At 49.9% G+C, this 12,579-nt stretch overlaps 1 protein-coding gene across 1 annotated transcript in view; it reads left to right on the top strand.

Moving 5' to 3' along the window:
- LOC122373991 overlaps window positions 1-12,579 on the top strand; it is an 84,148-nt gene that overhangs the window by 30,004 nt on the left and 41,565 nt on the right. The window contains exon 6 of the mRNA XM_043352481.1: window positions 12,220-12,369. Within this exon, the coding sequence (XP_043208416.1) occupies window positions 12,220-12,369 (150 nt within the window). The remainder of the gene's footprint in view (window positions 1-12,219; window positions 12,370-12,579) is intronic.

Raw genomic sequence — 12,579 nt, 5'->3', positions numbered from 1 at the left:
GCTCGCATTAGCCGCGCGTTTGCAAGCTTTTCGTGGTTTCAAACGTTCAAACATGTGATTTGATGTTGCTTCCATGCATTAGGGTGGGTGTCAAGGTCACCTGAAGGTCAGATCAGGTCATTGACCTTTGGTGACCTCGGGTGACCTCGGTTCACTTTTTCGAGCTGTACATGTTTCTAGGCTAGTTTTTTTTAGCTGAATTCGAATTTAGCAACCATTTGAACATTTACGAAGTAGTTTTGGTGCCTTCGTAACATGTTACGAAGCTGTCAGAGGCGGTTGACACGTACTTCGAATACCCGTCACGATGCCTACTGGTTGACCTGACCTGACCTGACCCGACCTGGTCTAAATGCTTAAAGACATCATCTGTGATCAAAACTAACACGATATTCGTGATCAGCACCCCGAAAAACCCCTTAGCAGCCACACTTTACGACTTTCTAACAGGTCCCGATTTCCCGACTTTAAGTCATTGATCTGACCTGGAAGGTCACCCAATGACCTAGGACCTTAAAATTAGGTATCATCGGCTTCCTCTCGTCACGGGCAACACGCTCGTTTTTTCCGCGAAGCTCTAGCTCGATCAGGGGCCAAACGGCAAGGGGGGGGTCCAACCGACCCCCCCCCCCCCACACACACACACACATTAGAAGCTGGCAAACGCCGCACACATGCGAGGGTTAAAACCCGGCCGTCAGCACGACTCACCACTCACCAGCGCAGAGAGCACCCTTCCTTCAGCTACTGGAGCGGTTGGCCTAGCTAATTTCAACCACACCATTCTATACACCCATTTTTACCAATACCACTGCTCGGTATTATAACGGTAATCACTCGGTCCATCGCTGTCATTGGTCAGTCCTCAGTCACTCACACCAGTTGCCAGTTGATTCATCCAATGTTCTGTTAGGTATTACCGACCTCTTGATGTACAAACAGTTTTAATCTTCCGCCACTGCCACGGGCACACACTTATTTCACCAATTCACTACCAAAACAATGTGGAAATTCAAATAAATTGCACAATAGTACCTACTGGAATACAAGCAGCAACGTGCACACTGCGCTGCGCCGGCAGCTGGACTGACGCTCGGCCAGCTAGCGCGCGCCGAAGCTTCTAGAACATTACTTTTCTCCAAAACCCTTCAAAACTCTCCCTTGAATAAACTCGATTACATGCTTCAAGCTGGAAATGAGGAGAGTAAACAGGCATCGCACGAGAGGGGGCAGCTGACACTCCGCGCGTTACACTCGGTAAACTCTACGATACACTCCCCGGACGCAGCCGAATTGGCAACTCTACCGGGAAACTCTCGGAAATACTCTTCGCTACGCTAGGCTTGCCGACATTTGAGGGAGTTGCGAAGAGTTATTAGGCGGGAGTTTCAGAGAATTCCGAGAGCCTAGAGTAAATTTTTCTCTCAGTGTGGGTCACGTAATTCAACAGGTCGTATTTAATTTTGGGCACGATGCGGCCGGGAGTGCGCCCGTGGCGTGTGCTCATGTGCGGCATGGGGTTAGCATTAGAATCGCGACCGGCGCCGAGCAGAGGGCACGTGCTTTAGGCTAAGTTGTTCGCTTAAAAAAAAAAACTGAGTGAAAAGCATCAGAGCCGGCAGGTCATTGACCTTTGACAACGAAGGCCAACACAAGGCACCGCTCGCCAAGGGGATTCGCCAGTAAATACAATTAATTTGTTTTTGCAATATCTCAGCCGTTTCTGGGCCGATTTAGCTGAAACTTGGATTGTCGGTGGCAGTGTAGGGTAGGGTAGGGTAGGGTAGGGTAGGGTAGGGTAGGGTAGGTTAGGTTAGGGTAGGGTGGGGTAGGGTAGGGTAGGGTAGGATAGGATAGGGTAGGGTAGGGTAGGATAGGGTAGGGTAGGGTAGGTTAGTGTAGGAGTAGGGTAGGGTAGGGTAGGGTAGGGTAGGGTAGGGTAGGGTAGGGTAGGGTAGGGTAGGGTAGGGTAAGGTAGGGTAGTGTAGGAGTAGGGTAGGGTAGGGTAGTGTAGGGGTAGGGTAGGGTAAGGTAGGGTAGTGTAAGGGTAGGGTAGGGTAGTGTAAGGGTAGGGAAAGGTAGGGTAGTGTAACGGTAGGGTAGGGTAGGGTAGGGTAGTGTAGGGGCAGGGTAGGGTAGGGTAGGGGTAGGGTAGGGTAGGGTAGTGTAAGGGTAGGGTATGGTAAGGTAGGGTAGGGTAGGGTAGGGGTAGGGTAGGGTAGGGTAGGGTAGTGTAAGGGTAGGGTAGGGTAAGGTAGGGTAGGGTAGGGTAGTAGGGTAGGGTAGGGTAGGGTAGGGTAGGGTAGGGTATGGGGTAGGGTAGGATAGGGTAGGGATAGGGTAGGGGTAGGGTTGAGTTAAAAAAGGGCCCAACATACAAAACACTTGAACACCCCGCAACTATCACCATCCCTTACAGTTCAATTAAAATCAGCTACCCAAATCTACCCAAATAATACAGCTAAAAATACAAGTTAATCACCCAAACTAATGCACCCGTAACATAACATAAATCAAAACATGCAGTTATCGCGTAAACCTGTACCTCTAGTCTATATTATAAATCCTAAAAAGTCCGCCGCCGTCGGGGTAACTCCCAAAATGGCTTATTACGGCGCCGTCGATTGACGCAAGAGGGTGAAATTTTTGCCACTCGTGGGTCGTGTCATTCAACAGGTCGTATTAAATTTTGGGCACGATGCGGCCGGGGGTGCGCCCGTACCGCGTGCTCACGTGGTGTGCCATAGGGTTAACACTAGAATCGGCAACAGGCTATCATGCTCTGGAACGGTAAGGGCTACGGGGGTGAAATTTTCGCTGTAAGTCGGACGCGTGCACTCAATTGTCGTATTAAATTTTCGAGGGTGTGGGTTCAGCGGTGTGCACGTGGTGGGGGCGCGACCGGTGCCGAGCAGAAGGCACGTGCTTTAGGTTCAGTTGTTCGCTTAAAACTGAGTGAAAAGCATCGGAGTCGGGAGGTCGTTGACCTTTGACAACGAAGGCCGACACAAGGCACCGCTCGCCAAGGGGATTCGCCAGTAAATACAATTTATTTGTTTTTGCGATATCTCAGCCGTTTCTGGGCCGATTTAGCTGAAACTTGGACTGTCGGTGGCAGTGTAGGGTAGGGTAGGGTAGGGTAGGGTAGGGTAGGGTAGTGTAGGGGTAGGGTAGGGGTATGGTAGGGTATGGTAGGGTAGGTTAGGGTAGTGTAGGGGTAGGGGTAGGAGTAGGGGTATGGTAGGGTAGGGTAGGGTAGGGTAGGGTAGGGTAGGGTAGGGTAGGGTAGGGTAGGGTAGGGTAGGGTAGGGTAGGTTAGGTTAGGGTAGTGTAGGGGTAGGGTAGGGTAGGTTAGTGTATAGGAGTGGGGTAGGGTAGGGTAGGGGTAGGGTAGGGTAAGGTAGGGTAGTGTTAGGGCAGAGTAGGGTAGGGTAGGGTAGGGTAGGGGTTGGGTAGGGTAGGGGTAGGGGTAGGGGTAGGGTTGGGTAGGGTAGTGTAGGGGTAGGGGTATGGTAGGGTAGGGGTAGGGTGGGGTACGGTAGGGTAGGGTAGGGTACGGTAGGGTAGGGTAGGGTAGTGTAAGGGTAGGGTAGGGTAGGGTAGTGTAAGGGTAGGGTAGGGTAGGGTAGGGTAGGGTAGGTTAGGGTAGTGTAGGGGTAGGGTAGGGTAGGTTAGTGTATAGGAGTGGGGTAGGGTAGGGTAGGGTAGGGGTAGGGTAGGGTAAGGTAGGGTAGTGTTGGGGTAGAGTAGGGTAGGGTAGGGTAGGGTTGGGTAGGGGTAGGGTAGGGGTTGGGTAGGGTAGGGTTAGGGGTAGGGGAGGGTAGGGGTAGGGTAGGGGTAGGGTAGGGTAGTGTAGGGGTAGGGGTATGGTAGGGTAGGGGTAGGGTGGGGTACGGTAGGGTAGGGTAGGGTACGGTAGGGTAGGGTAGGGTAGGGTAGGGTAGTGTAAGGGTAGGGTAGGGTAGGGTAGTGTAAGGGTAGGGTAGGGTAGGGTAGGGTAGGGTAGGGTAGGGTAGGGTAGTGTAAGGGTAGGGTAGGGTAAGGTAGGGTAGGGTAGGGTAGTAGGGTAGGGTAGGGTAGTAGGGTAGGGTATGGACTAGGGTAGGGTAGGGAATTGTAAGGTAGGGTAGGGTAGGGTAGGGTAGGGTAGGGTAGGGTAGAGTTAGGTAGGGTAGGGTAGGGTAGGGTAGGGTAGGGTAGGGTAGTAGGGTAGGGTAGAGTAGGGTAGGGTAGGGTAGGGTATGGTAGGGTAGGGTAGTAGGGTAGGGTAGGGTAGGGTAGGGTAGTAGGGTAGGGTAGTGTAGGGTAGGGTAGGGTAGGGTAGGGTAGGGTAGTGTAGGGTAGGGTAGGGTAGGATAGGGTAGGGGTAGGGTTGAGTTCAAAAAGGGCCCAACATACAAAACACTTGAACACCCCGCAACTATCACCATCCCTTACAGTTCAATTAAAAACAGCTACCCAAATCTACCCAAATAATACAGCTAAAAATACAAGTCAATCACCCAAAACTGATGCACCCGTAACATAACATAAATCAAAACATACAGTTATCGCGTAAACCTGTACCTCTAGTTCCACATAAAATGCTGGCAAGTTCATGATTTTATCTCTAACATATCTTAAGTTATGTAACGAAACATCTCAACACTCTTTTACAATGATGGGTTAATGGAGACTGATGTAGGTAAATGTGATGTCATCATAAAAAGGCTAAAACAAAGAGGGCAACATAATGACAAGTGACTAGCTTCAACATGGGTTTTTATTGATGACAGAAGGGTGCTTTTTGGTTCTGTTTACCTTATAATTAGCACTTTTTCCACAAGCGTAAACTGCATTACACGTAATTGGCTAAAAAGGTCATTAGTGGTGAATGAACCTGACTTGTTTTGTGACAGAATATGCAAAACATTTCAATAAATAAATTGTGTGCCCTTCCACACCCCAATTGTGGGCATTTGATGACCATTTCTTGGAAAAATATAGGTGTCCCTTAACACCCCACATTGGGGTGCTAAGGGACAGTGATGAAAAATAATAATAAATAATATGCAGGTATAAATCTTAAAAACTTTAACGTGGCAGGCATGTAAAGCATCAAATTCCACATAAAATGCTGACAATTTGATGCTTCTATCTCCAACCCTTCTTGAGTTTTATAACAAAACACCTCAAAACTGTCCCTTAACACCCCGTACGGTACTTCTGCTGTGGACTGTACCTATAGAGCCTTGAGATGCACAGGTGTGGTGGCCCACAGAGGCGCCGGTGTGGGGCCCCCAGAGCCACCGATATAGGGCCCTAAGAGACACTAGTATGACCCTCAAAGGCGCCGCTGTGTGGCGCTCATAAACACTGGTGTGGAGCCATCACAGGCGGGTGGAGCCGTTAGAGGCCGGAAAGGGCCCTTAGATGCCTACAGGGAGCCTTCAGAAGCCGGCGTGGCACCCTTATGGGGATAAGCGTGTCTACTTAGGAGCCCTTGAGGTGCTCTCATGAGCTCTGTGGGGCACTACCGGGCCGAAATATGGCCACGGCCAGTTGCCGCCGCATGGCTCTTCGGACTTTCATTCTCAGGGGCCTCATCTGCCTAGTTTGAATAGAAGGGCCTCTCAGACAATCAGTCTCATGGGCCTCCTCTGGCTAGTATAAATAGAAGGGCCTGTTAGACCATCAATCCTAGGGGCCTCTTCTGGTTAGTATAAATAGAAGAGCCTCTCAGACCATTAATCTCAGGGGGCTCCTGTGGACAGTATAAATAAAAGGGCCTCTCAGACCATCAGCCTCGGGGGCCTCCCTAGAAAAGTGTAAATATGGATAGAGGGCCCCCTCAGATTCATTAGGAGTGGACCTCTCTGACTATCAGTCTCAGGGGCCTCTTGCGGCCAGTATGAATATAAGAGCCTCTCACACCATCGGTCTCAGGAGCCTCTTCTGACTAGTTTGGATAGAGGGCCCTCCCAGACCACCGGTTTCAGGGGCCTCCAGTGGCCAGTTATATGAACAGAAGGGCCTCACAGCCATCAGCCTCGGGGGCCTCTTCTGACTGGTGTGAATATGAGGGTCTCTCATACCATCAGTCTCAGGGGCCTCCTCTGCCTAGTGTGAATATAAGGGCTTCCCGGGCCATCAGTCTCAGGGGACTCTTCTGACTGGTGCCGGATTGAGGGACCTCCCAGACCCGAAAGTTTTGGGGGTCTCCTGTGGCCAGTATGAATAGAAGGGCCTCTCAGTCCATCAGTCTCATGGGTCTCTTCTGCCTGGTGTGATTATAAGGGCCTCTCAGGTCATCAGTCTCAGGGGCCTCCTCTGACTACAGTGTAGATGGATAGGCCTCCCAGACCATCAGTCTCAGGGGCCTCTTCTGACTATTGAGGATAGAGGGGCCTCCTCTGACTAGTGAGGGTAGGGGGCCTCGGCTAGACCGCCAGTGTCAGGGGCCTATTCTGACTAGTGTGGATGGAGGGGCCTCCCAGACCACCAGTCTCAGACCTCTGACTAGTGTGGATAGAGGGGCCTCCCAGACCGCCAGTGTCAGGGGCCTCCCCAGACCAGTGTTTAAATCACAGATTGTAAGATACAAATATTACCTAAAACCACTCATGACCGAATTTCAACAGCTGGGCCGATTTCGCTCAAATTTTGTACACTGATAGGGATAATTTAGAAATGTGGCTGGCACAAGTCATCTGGAGTCTCAGTTCGCGCGTGCGCACGTGCAGCGGGCCGCTTTTATATCTCAAGAACGGCTGGGCCGATTGCGCTCAAATTTGGTACGTTACTTTAATCGAGTATGAGAAGGGTAACTATTTGTAGGTTATGAGTAAGGAAGGGTATGGGTAGGGTAAGGTAGGGTAGGGTAGGGTAGGGTAGGGTAGGGTAGGGTAGGGTAGGGTAGGGTAGGGTAGGGTAGGGTAGGGTAGGGTAGGGTAGTGTAGTGTAGTGTAGGGTAGGGTATGGGTAGGGTAGGGTAGAGTAAGGTAAGGGTATGGCTAGGGTATAGGTAGGGTAGGGTAGGGTAGGGCTTTTTTGCGGCGTTTCCGGTGGCATTTGCGGCGTTTCCGATTGGCGGCGGTTGGGCGTGCGATGCGGGTGGTTTTCTTTTTTGCGACGTTTGCGGTGCTGTTTGTGGTTTGCGGCGCTGTTTTTTGTTTTTTTCTTATTGCGACGTTTGCGTTGGTATTTTGAGCGTGCATTTTGTGCGTTTTTGCGGTGTTAGCATTTGGCGGCGGGCGGCCGTTTTGCGCCATAACGTTATTATATGTAGGGTATGAGTAGGGTAGGGTATGAGTAGGGTATGAGTAGGGGTGGGGTATGAGTAGGGTAGAGTGTGTATGGTAGGGTAGAGTGCATAAGGGCCTAACATGCGAAAGACTCAAAGAACCCGTAATCAGCACCAGCATACCATACTGTTCAATTAAAACAAATATTCAACTTCATTCAACTAATACAAATCTAAATATAACCTCATGCACCCAAACTAATGCCCCCTCAAACGCACCTATCAAAACGTACAGTTGTCGCGCAAACATGGCCATCTAGTTTAGGCATAATTTAAAAATGTAAATATAGGATTAGGTGCTAGCTAAAACCATATATACGCTCATTTTTTGATAAGGTAAATAAGGTTAGTTTCCGAGAAAAACGCACGTGAAATTTCGCTTAATCGATTTAGACGTGTCATGGAAACGTAGTGTATCAGTGTGCCTCTTAAGTAATTATTTATGAAGTTTTGTTTTGTTTAACATTTGTTTATGAAGAAAAATTGGCTGCGTCTGTATTGTCACCATCGCTTCTTGGCCTGAACTGTAGGTATCATGGATTTTGTTTACATTAATGCATAGACTTCTGTACACCTCTGTCTGGTGTACAGAGGTCTATGATTAATGGTATTGTCAATTGTCAATTGTCAATTGGGTCACCTTTTTTGGATCATGATAACACACTTAACCCTGCCTTGACCGGACTCGAATTGAAAGACTTTAATTGAAAGAACGATTGCTGGTTCAGGCATGGATGAGATTCAGGGTTCAAGTTATTGTCCTACTCATGCAGATGACTTGAATCCACATCCCAGTTAAAGGGATGTGTTACCCACCTTCAAAAAAGTTGATGAATTGGCATAAAAGTGATGTCCCGTGTTTCGCAAAGATAAAAAATGAACATCTACCAAATTTCACCGAAAAATATTTCCTGGTTTTCAAGATACTAGGCTTTAACTTTTGTTTACTTTTGGGATCTCCGCTGTTCCTAGCGACTTTATTTGAAAGTGCGGCACTTGTAGCGCGCAAAGCAGCATATACCGCCGCGTGCTACCAAACGTTTTAGTAAAACATTTAGGGGGATCCGTGCTATCGTAAGTTATATCGGACGTGGCTGCGAAACTTCTCTCGGTACGAAACTTCTCTTGATCGGAAGAAAATCGGAGGGATGAAAAAGAAAGAGCGGCAAATCGGAGCTACGTTGTACGTAAGTTGTTTCGCAGCGTTTAAATGCCAGTTTTACTACGATTTAAATGCCAAGCAGATCAGCTGACCTCGTAGTACCATGTCGATAAGGTCGAATTCCCCATACGTCTATAGTGTAAAAGTGACCCCTATTGCAAATGGGCTGTCAGGGACATCTCCTCCTCTGTAAATTTGGAGGGATCATGTGTCGGCATTCCCACGTTCGTTTCGGAGTCCATCTGTTCCATTTGGAGCCCGTCAGTTGGCGTCAAGAGTTGGCGCAGCGAGCGCCCCGAAGACTGCGTCTGCGCACGAGGCTTCGCGATGGAGGAGTATTTTGACGAAATCGCCCTCGCTGCAGAAGAAATAGAGGGACTTGTTGAGAAAGAGGAGGCCGCAGTGTGCCGACGACTTTAAACTGTACGCCAACGCCAAGACCAAGGCACTCAGGGGGCGCTCAGATGATCGAGAGGTTTCAATTGATCAGGGACCCACCAGGTGACCAGGGAACCCTCTGATAACCAGGGGTCCTTCCAGTAACCAGGGACTCCTTCAATAACCAGGGGCCCCTCAGTAAACGTGGGCCACTCAGGTTACTGCAAGAGATAGGAGTCCCTGATAACCAGGGACCGGCAAGGTCTCTCAGGTCCGTTTTTGACAAAGCTGTTATTGATGTCATATGCGAGCCCTTTGCCACCAGCAGAGGGCCCTTTCAAGCCTTTTTAGGGCCGTTTAACGTCTCTTGAGTTTCCTTTGAGGCTAAGGGCCTCTTCAGCAGCCGAGGGGTCTTTGAGGCCTTTTTGAGGGCCTCTTAACGTCAGCTGAGGACCGTTGGACGCCATCTGAGGACCGTTCGGGGCCTTCTGATGGCCAGTAGATGCCAACTGAGGGCTCTCTGACACCAGCTGAGGGCATGCTGACACCAACTGGGGGCCTCCTGACACCAGCTAAGGGCGCTTTTATATTTGACACGAGCACAGGGCCCTTTGACGCCCTTTGAGACCTTCTGAGGTCCGTTTGACGCCAGCAGAGGACCCTTTGGGGTCATATGAGGGCCCTTTGCTGCCTTCTAAGCGGCCTTTAAGGCTTTTTGAGGGCCGCTTGACGCCACCTGAGGACCGTTGCGGTTGGACTCCAGTTACGGACCGTTTGAGGCCTTCTGATGACCATTTTGCGCCAACTGAGGGCCCTCTGACACTAGCTGGGGGCCCTCTGACACCAGATAAGGGCCCTTTAAGGCCTTCTGAAGTCCGGTTAACGCTAGCGGAGGGCCTTTTGAGGCCAAATGAGGGCCCTTTGAGACCTTATAAGGGCTCCTTGAGGCTTTTGAGGGCCGCGTGACGGCATCTGAGGACCGTTGTACTCCAGCTGACGACCGTTTGAGGCCTTCAGATGGACTTTTGGCGCCAGCTGAGGAGGGCTCACTGACACCAGCTGGGGGCCCTCTGACACAAGCTAAGGACTCTTTAAGGCCTTCGGAGGGTCGTTTGACGCGAGCTCAGGGCCCTCTGACGCAGGTTTAGGGCCCTTTGACGCCCTTTAAGGTCTTCTGAGGTAGGTTTAACGTTGGCTGAGAGCCCTTTGAACCCATCTGAGGGCCCTTTGAGGCCATCTTGTGGCCCTTCATTTGGCCATCTGAGGGCCCTTTGACACCAGATGAGGGCCATTTGACGCTAACCGAGGGCCCTTCGAGACCATCTGAGGACCCGGTGAACCCATCTGTGGGCCCTTTGAGGTCTTTTGAGGGCCATTGAAACTTCACCACAATACCCCTGGCTGCGCTACTGGGCATTTATGGACTCGTATGGGCCTGCTGGGGAACGAGATGGGCCCTCCCGGTCTTTTTAATCATTATTTCAGTTCATTTTACATGGTCTTCGGCGGTCTAAAGATTAGGGGCCCCAACTCGAATGGGGGGAGGTCCGTGTGCCCTCTCCTGTGTGTGGCCTTGCCGACACTACACCGCTTCCCCTCCCTCTGCCATAAACGCACCGCTGCACTGCTAGGCGCCGACAAATACGGACCGGCGCCGCAACCGGCTCCCCCGCGGCCTGCCTCGCGTTGACATAGCCCTTCCCGAACACCAGTGTAACCCCCACGCGGCCCAGGTATCGCCGCGCCCACCTGTCCGCGGCGCGGCCTCTGATGGCGTATCGGATCATTGATGGTGCGATACATGTTTTGGTCAGATTTTCGCAATTAACGCGAAAAATTGCCCAAAACATTTTTTAAATTTCAAAATTGAAAAAAAAAATAATTACAAAAATGACGTGAAAGTGACCGTTTTCAACGTGTAAATTTAAAACGCTCTAGCGCAGCCATTTTTGAAGAAATCGACTTCAAATTTTGCACACGTGTTCATCAACCATATTTGTTTAACATATATTTCGGTTTTGTGAAAATTTTGAAAATTTCGAATATTTTTCTCTTGAGAAAGAGGTAAAGCTTCGCTACGATCGGCCTTCCGATCGACCGAGAAGATTCGTAAAGTTAGTTCGTATCTTCACCATTTGCGATACAACTTGCGTATCTACTTAGCCTACGACGTGATGGATCCCTCCAATATCTGTTCCGATTCAACTTACGTTTGATCGCAACTGCGAGGTGCCTTGCGATCACATGGATCCCCCCAGCCTTATTAAAATCGTTAGATCTCCGCTGAAGTCACAAATTCTAAGGGGGCATTCCAATACATTAGCCCCTTAGAATTCGAAAACTGCAAGTTTGAAATTCCATATCTCCGATTTAAAGCATTTTTCGATGTTGTGAGTGCCCAAACCGGTATTTGCAGGTCATGGCCACCAATTTGGCTATCTCAAACCAAAACTAATGTTAAGGTGGGATGGTCACTTTAAGTAACTGACCTGAATATTTGTTAATAGTTACACAATACAGTTATTAATGTTTTTTTCCAATATAAATAATTTAGAGATTCCCTGATCTGTTTTTGTTGCCTTATTTTAAAGTATTACCTTTCATTTTTCAATGTTTATTAATATCTGAGAAGGTTTGAAGCGTTTGTTTGATAATTCACTGAATTTGGTGTCTAGTTGGTATTTCCCCCTATTTCTGAAAATCGGTTCGGTTTCGGTATACTCTCAGTGGTTTTGGTCGGTATCGGTTTGGTATCGGTTTCCAAAATTCTGAAATTGACATCAATAGTCCATCCAACCAACCCCCCTACACAATTACACATGCGAGGGATAAGTTTAAGCGTTAAAAATTTTATATTTCAGTATTTAGGATTGAGCTTGAAATCTCACAGCCGTGGCCACAGCCGTAGCCGTGCTCTTGGAGATATTTGCAGCCACCCCGCCCCATAGCCATGGGGATGCAGCCAGTCGCGGCTGCAGCCGGCCGGTGCAGACCTCTAGAAGTTGCCCTTGGTAGCCAAAGTTGCATGAAACTACGGTATAGTGCGGCGAAAAATGTGGGGTCGTTTAACGCCCAGCAAGACATGGTCCCAACATGGTCCTATGAATTTCATCTTCCTGTGAAAGATGCCCTGGGATTGAGGACGCTGCGAAGCTGCGACATTTATGATCGCGCAGATATTCATTTATGAAGTCATAGGTTAGTGACTTTACATGACCCAAACATTTAGTTGGTGTCACAAGACCTGACTGAAATAAAATATCCGGCGTGCTGAGTCATCTGTATATGGCCAGCACGAAGCCGCCGTCAGGGGAGGAGGCGACACGCGCTCCCCTTTGTCGGCCGGAGACGATGCGCCGTCGGAGCACCGTGACCTGTGACCCTCCTTCTGCCGCAGGACGATTCGCTGCCGGAGCCGCAGGACGTCGACGACGACGATGATGTTTTCGCCTGTTCGGACGCCGAGCCGTCGACGCCCGTGGAGAAAACGCCGGGGCGGCCGGCGCTCGGCTCCGCCGGGAATGAGGACGCTGTCAAGACCAAATCGGTGCGTCTTTATGGTAGCAGTCAGGAAATATTCGACCAAAATTTTGCGTTAACCCGGCAGGCGGTGGGCCTACCAGCCACCTTCCGCGCGGTGGGGGGGGGGCACTTTTTTTGCCCCCCCCCCCGTATCTCCGAAACTACTGGACGGATCCGGAAAATTCAAACGGCGTTCGATAGCCCTGTCAAATTTGTCGAAGGAAACCAAATTTCA

This window comes from Amphibalanus amphitrite, unplaced genomic scaffold (genome assembly GCF_019059575.1).
Source record: "Amphibalanus amphitrite isolate SeventyFive unplaced genomic scaffold, NRLGWU_Aamphi_draft 001584F_arrow, whole genome shotgun sequence".
Lineage (NCBI taxonomy): Eukaryota > Metazoa > Arthropoda > Thecostraca > Balanomorpha > Balanidae > Amphibalanus > Amphibalanus amphitrite.
This window is presented reverse-complemented; position numbering and strand designations above follow the sequence as displayed.